This window comes from Phyllostomus discolor, chromosome 6 (assembly GCF_004126475.2).
Source record: "Phyllostomus discolor isolate MPI-MPIP mPhyDis1 chromosome 6, mPhyDis1.pri.v3, whole genome shotgun sequence".
NCBI classification, from domain to species: Eukaryota; Metazoa; Chordata; class Mammalia; order Chiroptera; family Phyllostomidae; genus Phyllostomus; species Phyllostomus discolor.
In genome coordinates, this window is record NC_040908.2 from 123,093,217 (window position 1) to 123,118,165 (window position 24,949).

Below are 24,949 nucleotides of genomic sequence, written 5' to 3' on the forward strand. Positions count from 1 at the left end.
CTCTTGGTCTTGTGCATTACATGGGTATAGACAAATGTACAATGACATATATCCACCATTATAGTATCATACACATTGTTCTCCCTGCCCTAAAAAATCCCCAGTGCTCCATTTATTAAATCCAACTTTCCTCCAGCCCCTAGCAACTGCTGATCTTTTTACTGTCTCCATAGTTTTGCATTTTCCAGAATGTCATATAGTTGGAATTACATGGCTTCTTTCACTTAGCAACATGCATTTAAGATTATTCATGTATTTTCGTAATTGATGGCTAATTTCTCTTTAGTGCAGGAAACATTTTATTGTCTGGATGTATAAAAGTTTATTTATTCATTAACCTACTGAAAAATATATAGGGTCTGGCACCAATAACATCAGAAAACTTTTTATTATAAAATCTTTCATTACTCCAAAATCTTTTATTATAAAATCCTAAGTATGTAATTCTGTAACATAACAATATCATATCAAGCATCACCCTATGGCATTTTAAGAAAGATGTTCAAATTAAAACTATAAATTATTACCCTTGTATTAGTACCCTACCGACCTCACTCAAGCAGGTGTTATTTCTATCGGACCCTGAATTGGTTGCTTTGAAGTTTTGGCAGTTATGGACAAAGCTGCTGTAAACACCCATGTGCAATTTTTGTGTAGACACAAGTTTTCAACTTGTGTGGGTGTATAGTAAGAAGTGAATTGCTGGACTGTGTGGTCAGAGTGTGATTAGTTTTGTAAGGAACCACCAAACTTTCTTCCAAAGTGGCTATACCATTGTACATTTCCACCAGCAATGAATGAGAGTTTCTGTTGCTCCCCATCCTCACCAGCATTTGGTACTCTTAGTGCTCTGGATTTTGGCCATTCCAGTAGGTTTGTAGTGGTATCTCACTGTTGCTTTAATTTGCATTTTCTCATGACATGTAATGTGGAACATGTTTTTATATGCTTATTGCTTCCATTTAAGTTAACCTTTGTTATGTCAGTGCATAGTTAGTAACAACCCCCAAGATATCCATAATGCCCAGGAAAGGCCTTGGGCTCTGCAGCACGTAATATTGCACTAGTCTCAGTGAATATAGTTACTCAGAAACTGCTTTGTCATCTGGGTCCTATGCCTTATGAACACTGTACTAATGGCAAATGATGGGAGCAAACTCATCATTTGATGAGAGATTCCCATCTCATGATCACATGAATGATGGGAGATTCATTAATGCCACTTATCTCTTATTTTGCACTATTCAAAGCTTTGACTTATAGCTGTTCAGAGGATTAGCAGGGCACAGCCCTGTTCTAGAGTTCTCTCCTAGGAATTTGTTTCTAGTGGGTAAATGCCTCTCACCAGGAAGCTTCTGGGCTCTTTATAAAGGCTGTCTTTCTCAAATCTGATAGCTCTCCATTCCAGAGAACTCCCTATGAGTTCTCCTGGCAAAAGGGAATATCTTTGGAGATGGTTTCAGGGGCCAAGACTGATGAGAGACTGTTTCCCCAGCCTTAGCACCTTTCCCTCTGGCTTTAAAAGACTCTCTACTATTGTCTGAGAGGACTCTTCAAAAGCAGGGTGCAGGATCAAATGAACTTCCTTTCCAGATCCAGGAATTCTTCTTTGTATGAGGTCAGTATTTTAGTACATTGAAGCATTTTCTGAACATCTTTAAAGAAAATTGATAACTTCATTAGTATGTATTCAACACATTCAGATATTATATATATTCATATATTTTATTAATTTGAAAACAATTTCAGTATTGTTCAAAAGCCATTAAAATGCAGAATATAGTTATAAAGTCATGAACATGTATTCATTCCACATTTTAAAAAGTTGAAGTTCTTTTTAAATAAGGAGTGACAAAGCATATGATTTAAAATCAGAGAGGAGAAAGTAATATGATTCCTCTGACCCTTGATTTTTTACTCTTAGCCTCAATTTTCTTAGCTATAAAAAGTAGCTAATAATACCCAAAGCATGTTACTGTGATAGTGATGAATGTGAAGCTTTATAGCTGGGGAAGTCTATCTGTATTCTTGGTGGTCTGGTTACAAGCACATTTAAATCATAGCCCTGGAAGAATTCGCCTTGGGAGAGAAAAAATTATTCAAATATACCTTTCCAAAAATAGTTATTTAACATTTACTCATTAGTTTTAGTGTAAGAACACTCAAGGGTGACTTAAGAAATATAGAAATAAACTCTGGCTTGTGTGGCTCAGTGGGCTGAGTGCCAGCCTGTGAATCAGAGGGTCACTGGTTCTATTCCCAGTCAGATGTTTCTCTCCCTCTCTTTCTCCCTCCCATTCCCACTTCTGAAAATAAATTTTAAAAAAGAATCATAAAATTAAAAATAAAAATAAAAAACAAAAGCTATTCTAGCCACTAATAGAGTTCCCCGCATTGGAGTAGCCTTTCTATGTTCCTTTGATTATATAAATTGAGTTGAAAAAGGATATTGTGAGAAGCATGCAGGGCAGTGGAAAGGACTCTGAGAAAAATATAATAAAGAAAATTTGGGGGCACATAGGAAGCATTTAATACATTATTACTATTGTTGCTAAAGAGAAGGCTAGCTTGGAAACCTAGATAATCCCCTGGGGTCTCTGAATTTATTTGTTATCATAAAAAGAGCCTTAACTTGAGAGTCTGCTTCCACACCTTTAAGCTTACAAACTATGTCTTAAAGTTGTTAACATTTTATCTAGAAAAAGAAGTTTCTATCACTATGTCTAAATTTGTATGAAGTCCTAATATCAAGAATAACTACCAGATTAATAAGAATTCCACTAGTTTGTCATTTCTTTTAATATGTGCCAACATGTTTACATGACTCTACATCTAACTTGAGGGGGTCATATATTGGGATTACAATATGTGCCTGATATTAAGGGTCTCGGGTCTACAACTATGATTAAATGCAATTCACTCATATATTCAGCAGATATTCTTAGATGCTACTGTGCCAGGCATTAATCCTGGCCCTGAGGTCATAGGCCTGAGCAAAACTGATGAGGTCCTTGCATTTTCTTGGGAGTCCTTTTTGCCTTAGTGGCTATGCTTCTACAGCCTTAATAATAGACATTTCTTTTGTCTTTTCCCTAAATACTGATAAATTTCCCAGGGTTGTTTCCTCAGACTTCCTTTCCCTTAGATTTTATTACTCCAAGATATTTTTACCACTTCTGTGATTTTAATCCTGACTGCAGTTTGACAACTCTGAAGATGTATCAGGAGGGCAGCACAGAGGTTCTTGCAAGTATGTCACAGGTGAAAAAATGAAGCTTGTCTTCCAACTGATGTCAAAGTGCTCACTCCAAACTCCTGGATTTTATTTTTGTTTTGTACTGTCACAAGTCAAGCTTTCCAGCCATTATTTTATTTTATTTTTTTTGTGAATCCTCAAGAGGCTGTCTGTATTGAACATTTTTCTCTTTTTCAAATACCTAGAGAAAAACCTTCTTGGTTACATCTCCTATAACCAATTATTCTCATTCAAGTTGGAGCCACTACCTGTTCATTCAATTTGGGGGTTGGAATGAGACTCATCAGGTTAACTTATATACTCAGATATTTTCTTTGCTAGAGTCACGTACAAATCTTCTTGGAGTACCAGGTCAAATTCTAATTCTGTCCATTGTACACACTGCCATTTCATAGAGATAAACATACCTATTGAGAGAATGCATGCATCAGTGATTGAAAGAGGAACCCAGACCTTAGAAACCATACATTCTTTCTGAAGATAAAAGTAGAGTTTCAGAAAAAATGAGTACAAGAATCAATATAGAGGAACTTCTTTGATTTTATAGAATTATTGAGCTGGGTAAATGCATGCTTATATCCTCAAACAGAGAAGATGATTCATATTTATCATCCTTCATCTAAATAGAGGTGAATCCAGCATCAGTGATGGTTTCTTAGGGAACTCACTGCCCCAATACATTTTCAATGCCCTTTGGCAAAGATGGAAATTCAAACTTTTGAGATATCCTCTCCAATTAATGTCTGAGAGCTTCCATTGAATTTCATTGTTATTGTTGAGGTTACCTTTAGGATATCTGTCTTTAGGGAGAATTTTTCATAAATAATATTAGGTTCAAGTTACTGTCTTATAAACATTTTAATATCTATCACTCACTGTGGTCTTTTTGCATGATTTTAACTGTTTTTTTCCTGATATTTAGATTTTATCAATAGCCATTTCATATTTGTTCAATCATAAGTGTTTTTCTGATTGAATTTTCTGATGAATATTTAATATTATCTTTGTTATCTTCTTTCTGTATTGGGTACACAAGAACTTATATATCTTGGACTTCTGGCCAAGATAAAAGCATAGGTACATATACTTTGCCTCCTTGCACAACAAAAAGAAAGACAATGACAAATTTAAAAACAAAAAAGAACCAGAACTGCCAGAAACTCAAACCGTATGGAAGTCTGACAACCAAGGTGTTTAAGAAGAAATATTCATCCAAGCTGGTAGGAGGGGCAGAGATGGGCAGTTGGGGCAAAGATGAAAGGTGAGGTAGCAGCTGGCAGACTGGGCGGTCCTGCATTTGCATGTGGATAAACTGGAAAGAAGAACTGGGGAGCAAGACAGACTGTGCAACACAGGGTTCCAGCATGGAAAGGAGTATTCAAAGTCACAAAAAGCAAAGACCTACATTCAAGATTACTATATCCAGCAAAGCTATCATTTAGAATGGAGGAGCAGTTAAAGTGCTTCCCAGATAAGGTCAAGTTAAAGGAGTTCATTATCACCAAGCCCTTATTATATGAAATGTCAAAGGAACTTATTTAAGAAAAAGAAGATCAAAACTATGAGTAGTAAAATGACAACAAACTTGCAACTATCAACAACTGAACCTAAAAAATCAAAACAAAAACAAAAACAAACTAAGCAAACAACTAGAACAGGAATACAATCACAGAAATGGAAATCACATGGAGGGTTATCAGTGGGGAGGGGGAGGGAAGAGAATGGGGAAAAAGGTACAGGCAGTAAGAAGCATAAATGGTAGGTACAAAATAGACAGGGCGAGGTTAAGAATAGTATAGGAAAATGAGAAGTCAAGGAACTTATATGTATGATCCATGGATATGAACTAAGCAGGGTGAATGCTGTAGGGAGCGGGATGCAAGATGGAGGGGAATAAAGAGGAGAAAAGTGGGAAAACTGTAATAACATAATCAATAAAATATACTTAAAAAAGAACTTAGAAATTTTAATGTACTCTTAAGGGTTTTTGCCTTGGAAACTGAGAAGTGAAGAAAAGCAGGATTAATTGTATTGTGTGTTGTCATATGGTTGCCCAGAAAATATCTCATCTCTCCATGATCATAAAATTATAAAACTAAAAAATATATTGCTATTATCTATCTAACCTCCTATTTTATATGTATATGTACTGAGCCTTCATATTACATGTGGAAGTCTTGCAAAAACCCATATGTCTTCTACAGTGCTCTGTCCCTTTCTCTAATTCACCCAAGATCAACTTCAAAGCTAAGAAAAGAATAACTGGGTATGCACTTCTATTGAAGAATGGGATGAAGTTCATTAGTGATCCTAAATTATTTGATATATAGAAGAGAGTGGCAAATATTTTCTTCCCTGTTTTTACAGATATCCTTTTTCCCCCCTAGAATAATCTACTTCTTTCACTCATCATGCCATCCTTCAATCAGAGCATCTTCCACCCTGCAGTTTTCTTTCTTACTGGCATTCCTGGTTTTGAAACTTACCATGCTTGGATCTCCATCCCATTCTGTTGTCTCTATGCAATTGCCATCTCTGGGAATAGCATGATATTATTTGTCATCATCACTGAGGAAAACCTTCATGAACCCATGTACTATTTCCTCTCCATGCTATCCTTCACGGACCTGGGACTGTGCCTTTCCACACTGGTCACCGTGCTGGGTATTTTCTGGTTTAATGCTCAAGAAATCAGCTTTAATGCCTGCATTGGCCAAATGTTCTTTATCCATGGTTTTACATTCATGGAGTCCTCAGTACTCCTGGCAATGGCCTTTGACCGCTTCACTGCCATCTCTAACCCACTGAGATATGCCACAATCTTAACCAATTCAAGGATCATCAAAATGGGCTTTGTAATAGTTATTAGGGGAACGACAGCTCTAGTGCCTTTACTTCTGCTCCTTAAACGGCTGTCCTTCTGCCGTAGTCATGTCCTGCACCATTCATATTGTTTCCACCCAGATGTGATGAAGCTTTCATGCACAGACACCAAGATCAACAGTGCATTTGGCCTGGCTATCGTCATCTCTACTGCTGGCTTGGACTCTGTCCTGATCCTTCTCTCTTACATTCTAATTATCCACTCTGTGCTCAGCATTGCCTCCCCAGAGGAGCGGAAAAAGGCTTTTGGAACCTGCATCTCACACATAAGTGCTGTTGCCATTTTCTACATTCCCATGATCAGCTTGTCACTGGTGCATAGATTTGGGAAGCATGCCCCTCCCATTGTGCATACTCTCATTGCCAATGTTTATCTGCTTATCCCTCCTGTAATGAATCCCATAATCTACAGTGTAAAGACCAAGCAAATTCGCAAGGTTGTGCTCAGAATATTTCTCTCTAAACTAATTTAGGAAATTTTTAGGATACTATATCTTTACAAAGTCTCCTCTAACTCATATTTTATTATCCACCAGTGTAAGTTACAACTATACCTTGAAAAAGCATGTTTATGCATACTTTCACTCTATTCTGATGAACTAGTAACCTACTACTTACACAGTAAATCCACTGAGAGCAAGGACTGGGTCTTGTGGACTTCTGGTGCTTCCACAGATACTTCACTGGGCACAGAATAGGCTCATGGCTAAAATACATTTACAAACCTGGGTGGATGAAGTCATGCTTTGGGGTCTAGAGACTCTCATCACCTCTAGAGTATGTAGCTATTCAAGGGATATCTGATATAATTTAGATCAGTAGGAAAGTCTAGGTTTCAGTAATTCTTAACAGTTAATTGGTAATGATTACTATTTCTCCAAAACAGATTATCCATGGCTGAAGAACATGAGTAAGTATAATAAACAAGAAAAAATGTGAGTAGAAAAGTTACTTTCTAATCCAAAAAGAGTCCATTAGGTCTCTTTAGGGGACAACTTGGCTCTTTATCTATCATCTAGTCTTGTGGCTGGCAATTGTGTGTGTGTGTGTGTGTGTGTGTGTGTGTGTGTGTTTTCCTCAAATAGCCATTTCTCAGGCACTTGCATTAAAAAAAGAAGAGCCAACTGTCAGAGGTCTATAGGTTTTCATAAATTTTGCTTTAATAGACCTGTTGTAACAATGCTCACTCAAGGCTGTTGGAGTGAATGCTGATAATAAATCTGGTTAATCTGATATAAAATTTGGAAGAGTAAGTGACGAAGAGTCTGCTAAAATGTTTTGAGAACATTGAAATTGTTTGCAAATGTTTCCTAAATTGATAGTTCTGCATAATGGATGTACTGTGGCTTAGAGGAAAATTTTGATAGTCTCACCATTCAGGTTGATATTGACATTAAGCAGGGAACTGCAATATATTTTGGAGCCTCAAATAAGGTATTTGACTTCCACAGTTATTTCAAAAGAAGCTGTAGAAATCTGTTTTTCTAAGAGAGGAGAAAGATTAAACTCTTAGCTAAGCTATTTCTATTATGTTATTTAGATTCAAATGCTTCAGAATGCCAGGATCGCCATGATGTGGGTCCTGCCTCCCAGTTTAGCTTCCTCACTTGCTCCTGGCTTCAACCCAGGGTTCCAGGTGTTCAGAACATGTTATTAGTCACCTCTGTTCTTTCTATGCTTTATGCACCTTTGTCTCCTGACAGACCTGGGCTGATCTTCCTGCAGGATGAAAACATGCTTTATTGTGCTCATCATAAACATGCCCTGTTGTAATCACTGAGTTTTATGTCTGTTTCTTTACTGGGTTTTGAACATTTAAGGAAAAGCAACTTTGTTCTATTCTCTGTATCACCAGTGAAAAACTCTGGAATGTGGTAGATAAAGTGTTTGTGAGAGAATTAATGAAGCTTTTATTTATTTATTTGTTCTTGGCAGCAATGAAAAGTTTTCTAAAGAGAGTACAAAATTCATCCATGTGATGTTAGAGGATACATTTATCAGCTGGGTGGGGAAGTAGCGTGGGGATCAGGAGTGAGCCCGTGCACAGAGCAGGTGTTCTTGTTTCAAATTTTATCCTCACAAACTTACTTTTAACAAAATCTTATCAAGACTTACAATCAAGGAACTATAACATCAGTCCCTGCAAGAGTAAGTGTAATGAACAGAATGGAAGGAAGTTGTGAGGGAGAATGAAACCTTGGGAAGCTTCACACTCGGGGGTCACAAAGACGAACACTAGGAGTTTTCTGATTAACAGATTTCATGCAGCCCGAGTCATGGCTCCTTATATATGTCATCTATTGGTGAGTAAAACACCTCCCTGGCTCCTCAAGCTCTTTCCTGGAAATGAGGCTAGGAATACCACATCTCCACACTTTATAAATAAAAATACCACACTCAGGAAAAAATCAGATGGCATACACTGGATTTCTATAAGAATGAGGGAGATTTATTAATTGCAAAAAGCTCTTTCCTACAATCTGCATTTGTGGGTACATTTTCTTCTAACTCATGGGGTTCAGTTAACCCATGGGGCATATGTTTTGCTGCTTGGAGCAGGTTGTTAGTGCCCATAAAATTGGTGAAATGAGAGTTTTGGGTTGAGTTACATTTCAAAACTGTCCCCTAAGGCCAGCTATTTGTATTGCTACCAACCACCACCACCACCACCACCATCACCATCCTTATCCTCATTATCACTTCCTATTATTAAATGCTTCCTACTATTAAATGTGATAGTATATTAGATGCTTTACAAATGAGCTACTAATTTCACAGAAGTGGAATCTGATGTGAAGTTGTTATTCGGAGAACCTCAGCTAGTTGGTGACAGTTTCAGCATTTGAATTTAGGCTTGCCTGACCCTATCAATATATAGCTGACTCTGTAATCCCGGAGGGAGATAACTCACGGTAGCTCTCCATAGATCTAGCAGCATGCTTTTACAGTGGGTTTGGAGTGTTAATTTACAAAAGGAGAGACTTACTATCAATAAATGGGGGAGGGAAAACATAAACATTTACAATAAAAGAACAGAGTCTTCCATCGAAAAACAACAAAAGAACCATATATACACACAGAAGCACAAATACAAATTATGCTGTGGGAAGGAGGTAGAGCTCAGTAAGATAAGGCCAATAACTACATGTGTGATTTCAGGAAACATAGCATAATTGAAATAGGCAAAACAAGAATGTGTTTAGGTCCTGATATATTTTCAGAATCCTTGATTCACAACTCTTTAATTTAATTTACATCAAGTATATATTGTTATCCTGCATTATACAGAAAAGAATGCAAGGTATTTGAAGTATAATGATGAATGAGCAATGATCCACCTGCCCATAGCTTATTTTAGTTAGAAAGGCTTTTTTTCAAAGAACTTATGATTATAGAATGAAATAACAACTATTCCAATGTACAAATACAAACAGATGTTTCTCCAGAAGAAGTAGGAAATTCTTCAGACTTGACGTGGAGAAAGTGATATCACAAAATTTTCCTAAAGTAACTAAATTAATGTTAAATTTATAAATGGGTCAATGGAGCAAACAATGAGCCTGAAGAATTTAGCTCATTCAAAAAAGAGAGGGAAGTACATGAATTAAGGAAAGCATAGCAATGAGAGAGAACCTGCTGCATTTGGTAGTTTAATGAATAGGAAAAACCCAGGTTGACTGTATAAAAATGTTTCTGGGGTTGGGAAGAGGTTAGGTAGCAGCAAGAGTATGTTTTGCTGATATTGGGAAGATCCTTGACTGCTGTGGTGAAAAGATAGAGTTTCAACTTCGTGCTAAAGGCAACAAAGAGCTGGTTCTGTGTGAGAACTGATGTGAAGATGTATTTTTGAGATCACATTTGCATCAATTTGGAGAATTTGGAAACACTTGCAACTAAGGACAGGGAAATTACTTATGAGAATATTGTAGTTTCTTAAAAAAACAATGGGAGTTTTATTTTAAAATGGAGGTGATGGAACTGGAGAATAAGAAAAGTCAATCAAAGGCCAGGTAAGACGTGAACTTGTGTAACTTTGGAAACTGAATGATCTAGATGGTTGTGTGAGGAGAATTCTAAGAGATCACTCAAGGTTCCTGACTCCCAAATGCTAGTTCACCCCTTGGAATGTGAGTGGACCTATGAATATCATGGGGTATTGCATCTGTGATTATGTTACGTTGTCCAGCAAAGGGAGTTTACAGATGTAAATGAGGTACCCTGATTATTTGCTTCTGAGTTCATCACAAGGGAGAATTTGCTAATTATTTGAGCATTTAAAAAAGATAAGAAACAACAGATGATTCCTCTGCTGGATTAGAAGATGCAAAATGTCCTTTTGCAGACAGGTCCAAACAGCTGGAAGCTAATACTAACCCTCAGCTCACATCAGCAAGAAGACAGAGACCTCAGTCCTATACCACAAGGAGCTCAATTCTGCCAACTATGTGAAGGAGTCTGGATGAGGACCCTGAACTCCAGGTGAGAACACAGTCCTGCATGAAGCTTTGATTTTAGGCTGATGAAATCCTGGACAGAGATTCTGTTCATGTTGTGCACTTACTGAGATGTGAGATAATGAATGTCTTGTGTTAGGCCATTAATTTGTGCTAGTTTTTATGCAGCAATAGCAAATAATGCAACAATGTATGTTTCAGTTCAAAAAGAGGCCTGGTAAATAATTTATTCTATCATTCATGAATTTTCCAAATTTATAGATCATTAATTATACTCTTGATTTATTATATGCTATTGATTTAATCTTTATTTCAAACACATATTCTCCCTATTCTAGGGTGAGAGTAGTTTGGGCATGTGTATTCTCTCCACTTTCCTTATAATCTTGAATTCATCTTTGTTTTTCATGTAACAGTATTGTTATTGTTAGATAATTAACATACAACACAATTCATCCATTGAAGGTACAAAATTTAATGGTTTTTGTTGTATTCACAGAGTTGTGCAACTATCATCACAAAAAGTTTTAGGATACTTTCATAATCATAAAAGAAATGTTGAGCAACTTCTTTCCTACCTGGGTTCTATATGTTATGATTGCTCTGATACTTGCAAACCACTTGTGAGCAAACCCATGGGTAATTCATCAACACCATCTGTTCCTTACTTTTGCTCTGTGGAAGTTTTGACTTGCAGCTCTTCAGGGTCGAATTGCTGTTGAACTTGAATTGAAATTCTTCCCCAGGACTATATTTGGGGAAGTAAGAGTGAGCTAGACTGAAAATAAATTGCCCTTTATACTCTGTCATCTGGGGCACAAAAGGTTAGCAGGACACAGCTGTATAGAGTTCTCTCCTAGGAATTTGTGTTTTTGCTGGGAAAAGGTCTCTTACCAGACAGCTCTGGGCTCTTTATTAAAGCTCTCTTTGTCAAATCTGATAGCTCTGTCATTCTGTCTTCCTGAGAACTCCCTGTGTCTCCTGGCAAAAGAGAACCTCTCTGGAGATGGTTTAAGAGGACGATATTGATCAAGGACTCTGTTTTTTCTGATCTTAGTGTCAGGCCCCCCCTTTTTTAAGGTTGTGAGGTTGAGATAATCTCTCTCTCTCTCTCTCTCTCGCAAGAAACAGCAGGGTCTGGCACGGATGTAGTGTAAAGGGAACCCTTATATATTGTTTATGGAAGTATAAATTGGTCCCACCACTATAGAAAATAAAGGGGCTCCTCAAAAGAATAAAAATAGATCTATCATATAATCCAGCAATTCCACCTCTAGGTATATACCCAAAAGAAATGAAACAGGATTTGGAAGAGATGTATGCACTCTCATGTTTATTGCAGCATTATTCACACTGGCCAAAATATGAAAATAATACAAACCCCCATTCATAGATGAATGGATAAAAAATGTAGTACATATACCCAATGGAATATTGTGCACCCATGAGAGAATAATATATTTGCCCATTTGTAACAACATGAGTGGATCCTGAATACATTATGCTAAGTAAGATAAATCAGACAAAGAAAGACAAGTACTGTATGATATCACTTACATGTGGAATCTAGAAAAGCTAAACTTGTAATAAACAGAATAAAATGGTGATTCCCAAGGAGTAAGAGGTGGGTAACAGTGATGATGTCTAAGTGTACCAACTTGTAATGAGTAGTAAAAAAGCCATAGAGTTCTAATACACAGTATAATGACCACAGACAATATTATACTATAATTACTAATATAATAAATACTGGTATATCAGAAATCATATTATAATATATAAATGTATCAAACTAATCAAAGTAACACTGTACACCTTAAACTTACACAGAGTTACACATCACATTTATCCAAAAACAAACAAACAAATAAACAAATAAATAAATATGGCTTCCTGGAATGACTCTTCAATGAGAACAGGATAAAATTAAATGACCTCCTCTTCCAGACCCACAATTTTTTTTGCATGAGGTCAGTGCTTAGTGCATTGAAATCTTTTCTGAATATGCCAGGGGCTGTATAATCTTCAGACAGTTTATAAAAACAACAGTTCAGAAATTGGTAAACTTGGTACTATACCATATATTCAATATACACATTTGCTATGTCAATTTTAAAATAATTGCCGTAATGTTTAAAATAGTGATTACAAATATACAGTCATAAACATGTGTTCATTTGTCTCACAATTTAAAACAAGTAAGTTCTTTTAAATTAAGGATTGACAAAAACATGGCATTTGGAGTCAGAAAGAAAAAAGTTCAATTCCTGAATCTGCCATTGGCTTATTGGGCGAATGTGAGAACTTGATTCCTCTGAGCCTGTTTTCTAAGCTTTGCCTTAGTTCTTCTACCTTAAAAAAGAACTAATGAGACCAATGCATGTTGTTGTGATAGCAATGGAAGTGAAGCTTTGTACTGGGAGCTATCTATTTTTATGGTCCTGGTGGTCTGGTTATGGAAAATAATTCTCAGAGGGGGAAAGAGTTATTTCCAAAAATACTTATTTATATTGGCTCTGTAGATTCAGTGCAGAGAAACTCAAGGATGATTTAAGAATCACAGAGTTTAAGAAAAGGGAGTTTTCAGGTGACCTGTGGACTTTGGGTGATAATGATGAATCAATATAGGTTCATCAGTTGTAACAAATGCACTGTTTGGTGGGGGATGGTGCTGATGGGGAAAGCTATGTATGTGTGGAGGTAGGGTATATTTAGGAACTCCCTGTATTTTCCTCTCAATTTTGCTGTGAACTTAAAACAGCTCTAAAACCACAAACATTGAAATTAAGAACAAATTGACAGTAACCAGAGGGGAGGTGGGAGGGGATAACAGGGGGAATAACAGGGGAGGGCTTTCAGGAACATGTATAAAGGACACATGGACAAAACCAAAGGGGGGTAGGATCAAGGGTGGGAGGTGAAGATGGGTGGGGTGGGGGGAGTGGCTGGGGTAAAATGGAGACAATTATACTTGAACAACAATAAAAAAACTGCTCTAAAATAAAATCTTAAACAACAACAATAAAATTAAATAATGGGATATTTAACATTTTTCATTTTAATTATTCCTATAAGTAAAATTGATATTATTAATTTTAATATACTTTAAAGTTTTTCAATTTTGTTTTATAATCCTCTACATAAATATTTTCACCAATCAAAGAAAAATCTTAAGCAGCATTCTCAGGCAATATGAGAAGAAATACACATTTGGCAAAAGAAAGAGAACAGGGTGATGTGAAAAGGAAAAGAAAAAAATAAAAGGAGAGCAATTCCTGCTCCCAAGATCTGCTAATGGAGATCCCTGTACAAGATAGTCCTACTAGTTCCCAGGAGTTTTCTGATTAAAAGGTTTCAGGCAGCGTGAGTCATGGCTCCTTATATATACCATCTATCCCTGAATATAACACGTTCCCTGCTGCTGAGGCCCTTCCTGACAAACGGTAGGAAAGACCACATCTCCATACCTTGTAAGTAAAACTACTGCATTCAGGGAAAAATAAGACTTTGCACATACTATTTTCCTTTAAGAATGAGGGAGATTTATTAACTGCAATGAGCACTCATGGTGCCTACAGAAAACTGTGGAAAGTTTTCCCCTGAAATCTGTATTTGGGGACACCATACTCTAACTGATTGGGTTTCCTTGGTCTGTGGATCATATGTCTTGATGCTTACAACGAATTGTTAGCCTGCCTTTGCATTGGTGAGTTTTCCAGTTGGTTGTGTCATATTTCAACACTACCATCAGGGCGTTGGCACCACTGCCCCTGTCCATTACCAACATCATCCTCATCCTCATCCACATTTACCATTATTAAATGCCTCCCATGTACTAGTTAGCAGATTAAATGTTTTGTAAATACTATCTCATTTAATCCTCACACATTAATGCTTTTGGTAAGCTACTAGTTTCACAGAAATGGAATCTAATGTAAAGTGCTTATTTGGAGAACTTCAACTAGTTGGTGGCAGAGCCAGCCTTTGAGTCTAGGTTTGCCTGATCCTATAACCATATTAGTGACTTTCTATGTTCAGGCAAGAGAGATAGTCTGCACAGAATCTGCAGCATTCTCCTATAGTGGGGCTGGAATATTATGTTTATATAAGGAGAGAATAATGATAAAAAATGGAAGGAAGCTCATAAAAGTTTATCTAAAATGCTAAGACAGATTCTTCCATAAAACCCCCCAACACACACACAGAGTACTCTCATTTTTTGAGAATAAAAGAAAGTTCAGTGAGATTCTGCCAATGGTCAGATGAGTAATTTCAGGCTATGTGGCATGAATTGTCAACACTGGAATGTATGGAGATCCTGATGTATTTCCAGAATCCTTGGTCAGTTTATAACTCTTGGACTTAAATTGTATCAAAAAGTATCTATTATCTTCTCACAGTGCACAATACAATGCAAAATTTTAGGAATATAAGGGTAGATAAGTAATTATCTACTCTCCACTCCACCATAGCTTATTTTAGTTGAAGAGACATATTTTTGAGAAATCTATGGTCACACAGTGGAATAATTCACTAATCCAGATGTATAATAAAAATGAAGGTGAGTTCAGAGGAAGAAGCATTTCTTTCTGATTTGATCTAGAAAAGGTGATGCCACAAAATGCTTCCAAAAGTAAATAAATTAATGTTGAATTTAAAAATAAACAAAGGAGAAAACAATGAATCTTTAGAATTTGGAATTTAGGCTCATTCAAAGAAAAGTGGGAAATATATGTGAATGAAGCAAAGTACAGCAGTGTGAAAGAAACTGCTACATTTGGTAGTTTGGTGAAGTAGGAAAAAGCACAGGTTGATTGAATGGGGTTGGGAGTAGGTTTAGTTGATAGTGGCAATCCCCTTGACTGCTGTGGTAAAGAGACAGAGATTCAACTTCATGCTGGAGGCAATGAGGAACTCTGTATGAGGAGTGATATGAAGATTATCTTTGATATCACACTTCCATCAATATGGAGAATTTGGAAACATTTGCAAGTCAGGACAGGGAAATTATTGATGAGAATATTGCTGTAGTTCCCATGAAGACTAATGAGAGTTTTATTTTAAAATGGAGGTGATGGAACTGGAGGATAAAGATGGCCAATCAAAGGCCATGTAAGATTTGAACTTAGGTAAGTTTGGAGTTGGATGACCTAGACAGTTGTGTAGGCAGAATTTGAAAAGGGCCCTCAAGGCTCCTGCCCCTATGTAGTTGTCCATCGTAAATCCACCCCTTGAGTGTGAGTGGACCTATGAATGTGATAGGGTATCACATCTATGATTGTTATGTTGTATGGCAGTTCACAGATAGAAATGAGGTCCCTGATTATTTGACTTTGAGTCAATTGAAAGGACATTATACTGGGTTAGACTGACCTAATCATTTGAGTCTTTAAAAGAGACAAGAAGCAGTGTAGAGAATCCTCTACCAAATCAGAAGATGCAAAATGTCTTGTTGTGACAGGTCCACGTGGTTGGGAGCAACCCTTGGACCACACCAACAAGAAAACAGAGACCTCAGTCTTATACCACAAGGGGCTCAATTCTGCCAACAGCGTGAATGAATCTGGATAGGACCTGAGCTCCAGCTGGGAACACAGTCCTGCCTGAAACCTTGATTTTTAGGTTTGTGAAGTCCTGAACAAAATTCTATTTATCTTCTGTTCAGATGTCTGACTTACTGAAACATGAGATAATGAATGAGTCTTGTTTTAAGTCATGTATTTGTGCTAGTTTTTATGTAGCAACAGAGAACTAATTAAATAGAGTAGGTTTCAGTCTAAAAAGAACCAGATTTCAACTGAAGGTGTGAATGATTAAAGAGGGAAATGAAGATAAACAAAAATTCAATAAATTGTTGGTTAAGAAGTACATTCATGCTGCGAGGAACCATGGTTCATAAGAGAGGATTTTTTTGTTTATTTGTGTTTGTTTTTTGTTTTACGTTATGTTTTGGTTGAAAAAGAAGTTGGCATATTCACAGACTATGCTTTTGTTACCAATGAAAGGGATTACAAACTGAAGAAAAAAGAAAAAAATGTTAGCGTTATTTCCTGAAGTAGAAAGAGATCTAGGTATTCATTCATTCTTTTGTCAGTGTTTAGAGAATTTCCACATTCCCTACCCTCTTAATGATAATTCTATACTGGATCCCAGTTGCCTTCAAAAGTGATCTTTTAACTCTTTGTATCTCACACTATAGTGGCATTCTGGATTGACTAAATCTACACCACTTGGACATGCCTAGAATATCTTCATGGTGATTTTTACCTATCATTCCCTGCACAAGTAATCTTCATGTTCTCAAGGAAGCCTTTCTTGACCTTTCCCCACACAACTTTCTAATATATACAGCCTCTGTATTTTAAACACAAGCCCTTTATTGTGTCTATTACACAGCATTTTATTTGTTTGTTTACATGTTTGTTTTCTTCACTATCTTATCCTTTGATAAGTATCCTCCAGGGCAGGTGCCATGCCTAATTTGATACTGCACCCCTATTGTCTTGGTTACACTGAATAATTTAATGTTCCAAAACACTGAACTAATTCCGAAATTAATGGAGAAGCCAGGTGGTAGTGTTATCTTTGGAAAGGAGCAGGAGTTCTTCTTCTGAATAAGAGAAGAATTAAGAAAGGTTGAGAAACTCATAGCTGTGGAGGAAGAAGAAGCCAAATGAAGAAGAATTAATCAGGGGGCACTGCCTAAGTCAGAGAAAGAATATTCCCATCTTTTCTTTCAACTATCAGGTGATAAAACACATAGATAAGTGTAAGGGGTGTGCAAACAGAAGTATAAAAGGAACTGTAAAAATGATTGTATAATGTTTTAACTTTAATTTTTTAAAGTGACAATAGCTAATATTTGGTGACTTTTCACATCACAGTGCGATAGCCAAGTTTTTCACATACATTAACTAATGTAATCCTCACAATAATTCTGTGGGGTATGTAAAGTATTAATACTTTAGAGATGGAGAATTTCAGGAATGCACAGTTTAGTTATTTATCATTTGGATTACTCAGCCAATAAATATATCACTTCATACTTGAACCCATAAGAGTTTAGAATATGTAATCCTAAAAAAATTGATTTGGGATGCCAAATACAAATTCATAATATCAGAATATTCTAATAACTGACATTTGAGACCCTCTGTACTCAAATAGTTCTGTATGTAATAGTCTTGATTGTTTAGACTTGTGTGGCATGAAAGTTAATTAGGTACAATTCAAGTTATGATATTACAAATCGGATGTATGTTCACACAGGACATAATCACAACCACCAACAGCTACTAGGGGCTCAACAAATGTTATCTCTTCATTATGATTAGATATAATCAACTGGATTGACAGAAAATCCCAGTGATGAAGAAAATATTTCTTTTTGGGTCACCAGAAATTAACTTACTTTATTGCCTATGTTGAATTACAGCATGTTTGCTGTTCATCTAAAATGTCATACTACCCTATAGACATATTTCAACAACATTCATCGACTGTCTGCCAAGTGAAGTAAGGAAGTGATGGCTGTAATCTCCCTGAATTGACATGTGAATTTAAATAAAAATTGGCCACTGTTAGATCTGTTTGTGTACAAATACTGTATCCTCATATAATTGTTCATTTCCTATTTTCTGCTCCTTAATTAGATGTGGTCTTAGTTTTCTTTTTTCAATCACTCTTTACAAGCTTTATATATAACATAGATATTATAGTTTATGAATGTTTACCTAAGAAATAATTAATTTCATGTACTGTATTATAAATAGATAATTTATCATTGCAGGATACTCAGTTTAAGATTCTGCAGTTTGAATTCAACATGTCAACTTTCCAAAATACCACATCCTCTTCCATCATTTTCCTGCTAACTGGCGTTCCTGGGCTGGAAGCCTTCCACACCTGGATCTCCATTCCCTTCTGCTTCCTCTATCTAACTGCCCTCTCAGGAAACAGCCTGATTCTCTTTGCCATTGTCACTCAGCCCAGCCTCCATGAACCCATGTACTATTTCCTCTCCATGCTGTCCACCACTGACCTCGGCTTGTCCATATCCACCCTAGTCACCATGTTGGGTATATTCTGGTTCAATGCCAGGAAGATCAGCTTTAATGCCTGCTTGTCACAGATGTTTTTCATTCAACTCTTCACTGTCATGGAATCTTCAGTGCTGTTGGCCATGGCCTTTGATCGTTTTGTGGCCATTTCTAATCCTCTTAGATATGCCTCTATCTTAACTGATCTTAAAATAGCACAGATTGGAGTAGCAATCATCACCAGAGGGACACTGATATTGACTCCTATGGTGCTGCTTCTTAAAAGACTGTCCTACTGCCACAGCCATGTGCTGCACCACTCCTACTGCTTCCACCCGGATGTGATGAAACTCTCCTGCACGGACACCAGGATTAATAGTGCAGTTGGGTTGACAGCCCTGATTACCACTGCTGGGGTAGACTCGGTCTTTATCATCCTTTCTTATATTTTGATCATTAAGACTGTCCTCAGCATTGCATCCCCAGAAGAGAGGAAGAAAGCCTTCAGTACATGCATCTCCCATATCGGGGCCGTTGCTGTTTTCTATATCCCATTGATCAGTCTGTCCTTTGTTCACAGGTTTGGAAAACAAGCCCCACCCTATGTACACACTCTGATTGCCAATGCCTACCTGTTGATCCCCCCAGTGATGAACCCCATCATCTACAGTGTGAAGACCAAACAAATACGCAGGGCTGTGCTGAAAGTTCTCCACCTCGTGGCAGCAAAGAACTAGATGGGTTTTTAAATTTCCTATTTTTGGTTATTGCATAGATGAGTAAAATGCCACTTACAGCAGTTAAAATGTTGAGTCTCAGGCTTGGGATAAAAGCATTCTAAAAGATCACTTTCAGTAAGAAGACTGACTGGTCTACAAAAATAAATTTAGGTTTGAAATTCTCTATCACTATTTTCTTCAGGTAGGCAAGTTTACCTGTGGCCTAAAATGTGGCAAAAATAGGGCTAAATTAGAGTTAGAGAAACAGAAGTAAAATGATTGGATATTTTACTAGAGTTTTCTAATCCAAAACCTCAGAACTTTGGACATCCCTTAGAGTAGCCTCCACTTTCCCTTCAATATTCTCCTGTACTTATTTTGGACTACAGTTTTGTCTGTCAATGATATTTGATCTTTCTATATTTCATGGGTTCCCCAAATTTACATATTACTGATTATATTTGTACTTATATTCTGGTGTCAATATTAAATTATCTTTTCCCAAATGTATTTTTTTTTCTTTTTTTAAGGTAAGAGTAGTTTGGACATGTGTACTCTCTCCACCTGTCTTAGGTAATCTCCAATCTTCTTCATTTTTAACAAAATATTACAGTTTTATTATGTTGTAATTTAATTCACATATGTAATTCACTCAGTTAATATGCAAAAGTTTAATATTTTATAGTATGGTTGTGCAACTATTGACACAGTAAATTTTAGATTATTTTTATAATCCACAAATAGAGCTTTATACCCATGAGCTGTTATATCTCATTACCTTCCATCACATCCAGCCTTAGGCATCTACTAAGCTACTTTTTGTCTCCATAAATTTTCCTATTTCAGACATTTTATATAAATTGACTCATATAAAATGTAGTCTCTCATTACTGGCTTTTTCAATTAGCATAATATTTTCAGGGGTCATCCATTTTATGGTAAGTACAAGTACATCATCCTTTTTATTGGCAGATATTCCACCGTATGAATTTATCATGTTGTATGTAGCTAATTTTTAGTTAATGAACATTTGAGTGGCAGCACCATTTGTTAAAAACACTATTTTTTCCTTATTGAAATGTCTTGGCACCTGTGTCAAAAATCAATTAGCAAGTGTGAGAGTTTATTTTTGTACTCTCAATTCTGTTCCATTGATCTCTATGTCTATCCTATGAAGGACCACATTGTCTGGATGACTAGATTTGTGGTAAAATTTTAAATTTTTAAGTGCAAATCCTCCAACTTTGCTCTCTTTATTCCATGATAATTTTAGCTGTTCTAGGTGTCTTAAAATTCCTAGTGTATTTTGGGACCAGCAAAGAAACAAACTTAAATTCTGATAGGGATTGCATTACATCTGTAAATCAGTTTGGTGAGTATAGCTGTGTTAACAATATTAAGTCTTCAAATTTATAAATATGGCATATCTTTAATTTACTTAGGAATTTTAAAATTTCTTTGAAGCAGTTTTGTGTGTGTGTGTGTGTGTGTATTGTTCTTGGTATGAAAATGTTGTGCCTCCTTGGCTAAATTTATTTCCAAGTATTTTTATTATTTTGATGCTATGGTAAATAATTGTTTTTCTTAATTTTGGTTTTTGATTTGTTCATTGCTAGTGTATAGAAATATAATTAATTTTTTAATATATTGCTGTTCTGAACTTTAAGTCATTTATTAATTTTAATCTTTTAGTCCATTTCTTAGAATGTTCTTTGCAAAAAATCAGATCATATGCTTATAGAAATAATTTTACTTCCTATTTACAATCTGTATAGATTTTATTTCATTGCTTTTTCTAATTGACTAGCTAGAATGTATATAATGTGGAATAAATTGGTAATAATGGACATCCTTGCTTTGTTTATCATATTAGGGGAAAGCATTCAGTGTTTACCATTTAGTATACTGTTATTTATGCGTTTTGCATAGACATCTATTATCAGGTGAGGAAATTCCTTTTTCTACCTAATTATTAAATGTTTTTATTATAAATTGATGTTTAATTCTGTCCAAAGCTTTTTCTGCATCTATTCACCTATTGGGATTATCATGTGGCTTTTGTCCTCCATTCTATCATTTCCCCCAATGTTAAATCAACCTTGTAGTTTTGGAATGAATCCCACTTGGTCATGATAAATAACCCTGTTTATATGTTGCTGGATTTTTTTTGCTAGTATTTATTTCATTGAGGAGATTTACATCTGTACTCATAAAATATACAGGCATCTAATATTCTCTCCTAGGTAAAATGGCTTCATAGAAGGAGATGGAGTGTGTTCTTTCCTCTTTTTTTCTTTAGAAAATTTGTAAAAAAATTGATATTTTTTAGGTATTTAGTCAATTCATCCATTTAAATCTGGTGAATCCATGCATCTAGATCTAGATTTAGCAAATTCATTTAGACCTGTGTGTTTCTTCTTTGGAAATAACTGGTAAAATTAATAATTCAGTGTCATCAAAGGACCAACTTTTGGTTTGTTGACATGATCTATTATTTATTCAATTCTCTATTTTATTAATTTCCACCAATACAGTCATTGTTAATTTTTCCTTTTTCTTTACTTAAGTTTCATTTTCCTTTTTTCTCTCCAGTATCTTAAAGTGGAAGCTTATGTAATTGATTTTAGATATTTCCTTTTTTAATAGAGGCATCTATGGCTATACATTTTTTTATAAGCACTCTTTTGTTTCACCTTACATTTTTATTCATCTCAAACTATTTTCTAATTCCCTTTGTAATTTTCTTTTTGGACCATTGATTATTTATGAATGTATTGTTTAATTTTCAAATATGTGTGAATTTCTAAATTTTTGTTTTTTATTTATAATTTAATTTCATCTTGACTCACTTCTCTTGGAGCTACACCCTCGCTTTACATGCAAGGCACCAGACAGGATAACACACAGTCTTTTCAGCCTTTCAGGTTGCAGCTCTGCCTTATGACAGAGCTGGGAAAAGCCTTATGATAGAGCTTATGATAGTGATTGGCACTCCAGTGTTCTCTGACTGTCATATCTAGAATTGAATCTCTGCTATATATATAAGTGGAGCTGAGCGAATAAAGAGAGCTGCTGACTTCTTGACTACACTCACTGAAAATTTAGCTTCCATAATTGGAACTGGGATATGGGGAATGAGAAATATTGTGGCCTGCCCTTCCTCAGAGATACTATGTCCATACACTGAGAGCTGGTAGGGATGGGAGTGGGATGGAGAAGTGGGGAAGGAAGCCCTGTGTTCTTGGCTACACCTTCTTGGAGGGGAGCTATCAATAGACCGAGCTGTGGGGAAAGGAAGAGGCAAAAGCTGGCTGATTCAAGTGAACAGTGACTCTCACTGTTCTCAATGTGATTTAACAGGTTTTCTTAAAGAAATAGTCTTTCATTTACAGCATGCACTTAGGACAATTTCCAGAGAATTTAAATACATGTACCTGTATCTATATATAACTTTTGCAATTTATAATAGTTTCCCTGCAGACTGAGTTCCAAGATCTCCTCTTGTTGCCATTCTGGATGTTTATCTCTCTAGTTCTTGACTTTATAGTTCAAACAACACATTGTCATTGTTTCCTGATTGTCCCAGGTTGGATTACACATTCCTTTTATATATTCTTATTACTCCTGCTTATATGTATAAATTGTGCACATCACCCAAATACTTCAGATGTTGATTGCTTTTCTTGTATACATATTTCACTAATTGTGACAATATCATGTTTGTCTCTGACACCATATTGTACAATGTTCAGAAATAGTAGACTCTCAGTAAATTAAAAAATGAATTGATGGTAATTAAATTATGAATAAGAATTCTAAGTCAGGATCTAATTTAATCTAAGATTAAAAAAAACTTAACTCTTTATTATGTATACTTTAAGAAAACAAAACAGGACAGAAAGATATGAGTTAAGTATAGTTTTAGAAGCTTGGTCTAGTCGTCAAAGTGTTCATTTTAGCCATTGCCATTCATGCTTTCAAAACTTTATTAACATTTTCATAGTACTAGGGTGTTTCATTGAGCATTCCCAAGGAGTACTTGTAGATTAGTAATAGTCCTATTGAAAATAAAAAATATGTTTCTGCCAAATGGCATCCCCCACCCAGCCCACCCCACCTTATCTAATTTTTCAGATTTTGGGTCACTGATAGAAAAGATATTCTTTTTTTTAAAGATTTTATTTATTTATTTTTAAGGAGGGAAGGGAGGGAGATAGAGAGAGACACACACATCAATGTGTGGGTGCTGGGGTTTATGGCCTGCAACCCAGGAATGTACCCTGGCTGGGAATCGAACCTGGTACACTTTGGTTCCCAGCCCGCACTCAATCTACTGAGCTACACCAGCCAGGGCTAGAAAAGATATTCTTGATTAAACACTAGGTCTGGGAAGTGATAACTAAGAAGTAGATCTTATTGTAGAGGTGTTAGATTCAGACCTCAGAAGCCCTGGGAAAGAGGACTTTTTTAATGGCTCTACAGATCTGCTTGGTTTTCACACTATAAATAATGGGATTCATCACTGGTGGAATAAGCAAATACACATTGGCCATAAGATTGTGTACATAAGGAGGTGCTTTTTTCCCAAACCTATGGACAAAGCACAGGCTAATAAGAGGGATGTAGAAGATGGCAACAGCACCTATATGGGAGATACAAGTGCTAAAGGCTTTGTGCCGCTCTTCTGGGGGAGCAATGCTTAAAATGGTCTTGATAATCAGGATATAGGAGAGAAGGATAAAGATGGAGTCCACTCCTGCAGTGACTATGAGGGCAAAAAGTCCTAAAATACTGTTGATCTTATTGTCAGAACATGAGAGCTGGATTATATCAGGGTGGAAACAGTAAGAATGATGGAGTACATAGCTTTGGCAGAAGGATAGTTTTTTAAGAAGCAGAACCAGGGGCATTAGGATCACTGTCCCTCTGACAAGAATGGCAAACCACACTTTGATGATTCTGGACTCAGTCAAGATGGTATTGTATCTCAGCGGGTTACAAATGGCAATGAAGCGGTCAAAAGCCATTGCTAGGAGCACGGAAGACTCCATGACAGTAAAGAGTTGAATGAAGAAAGTCTGGACAACACAGGCATAGAAAGTGATCTGTCTTGCATTGAACCAGAAGATGCCCAGCATAGTGACTAGTGTTGAAATACACAAGCCCAGGTCAGTGGTTGAGAGCATAGTGAGGAAATAGTACATAGGTTCATGGAGGCTTGACTCAGTGATAATGACAAAAAGGATTACACCATTCCCAGAGAGGGCAGTTATGTAGCAACAGCAGAAGGGGATGGAAATCCAGGCCTGGGTGGCTTCTAGTCCTGGAACTCCCGTCAGGAAAAAGATCAGAGAAGAGGAAGTGATGTTAGGAAAAGATGACATGATTACTACAGAATAATAATTCTGTTGAAATAAACTGTCCTAGAATGAGAAATGAAAACACAATTCAGCATTTTGTTATGACTTACATTAACTGTAGCTACATAAATCAAATTGGAGATTATTTTTTTCTCTTTGCTCTTTAGTTTTTATTTCTTTTCTTCTTGCTCTATTGATCTTTTTCTCCATGATTCTTGTTTACCAATTCACAATAGAG

At 36.2% G+C, this 24,949-nt stretch overlaps 3 protein-coding genes across 3 annotated transcripts; 2 read left to right on the forward strand and 1 right to left on the reverse strand.

Moving 5' to 3' along the window:
• The first annotated feature begins 1,415 nt into the window (after positions 1 to 1,415).
• Positions 1,416 to 7,857, forward strand: LOC114500149 (olfactory receptor 51F1-like). The gene is made up of 2 exons (XM_036028923.1): positions 1,416 to 1,618; positions 5,644 to 7,857. The coding sequence occupies exons 1-2, from the start codon at positions 1,577 to 1,579 to the stop codon at positions 6,610 to 6,612; spliced, it is 1,011 nt and encodes a 336-aa protein (XP_035884816.1). The 5' UTR covers positions 1,416 to 1,576; the 3' UTR covers positions 6,613 to 7,857.
• A 10,561-nt stretch (positions 7,858 to 18,418) lies between these two features.
• On the forward strand, positions 18,419 to 19,369 carry LOC114498877 (olfactory receptor 51F2-like). The gene has a single exon (XM_028514889.1). The coding sequence runs from the start codon at positions 18,419 to 18,421 to the stop codon at positions 19,367 to 19,369; it is 951 nt and encodes a 316-aa protein (XP_028370690.1).
• Positions 19,370 to 23,784: 4,415 nt separating this feature from the next.
• On the reverse strand, positions 23,785 to 24,768 carry LOC114500474 (olfactory receptor 51F2-like). Its single transcript, XM_028517176.2, has one exon. The coding sequence runs from the start codon at positions 24,733 to 24,735 to the stop codon at positions 23,785 to 23,787; it is 951 nt and encodes a 316-aa protein (XP_028372977.1). The 5' UTR covers positions 24,736 to 24,768.
• Between the last annotated feature and the right edge of the window lie 181 nt (positions 24,769 to 24,949).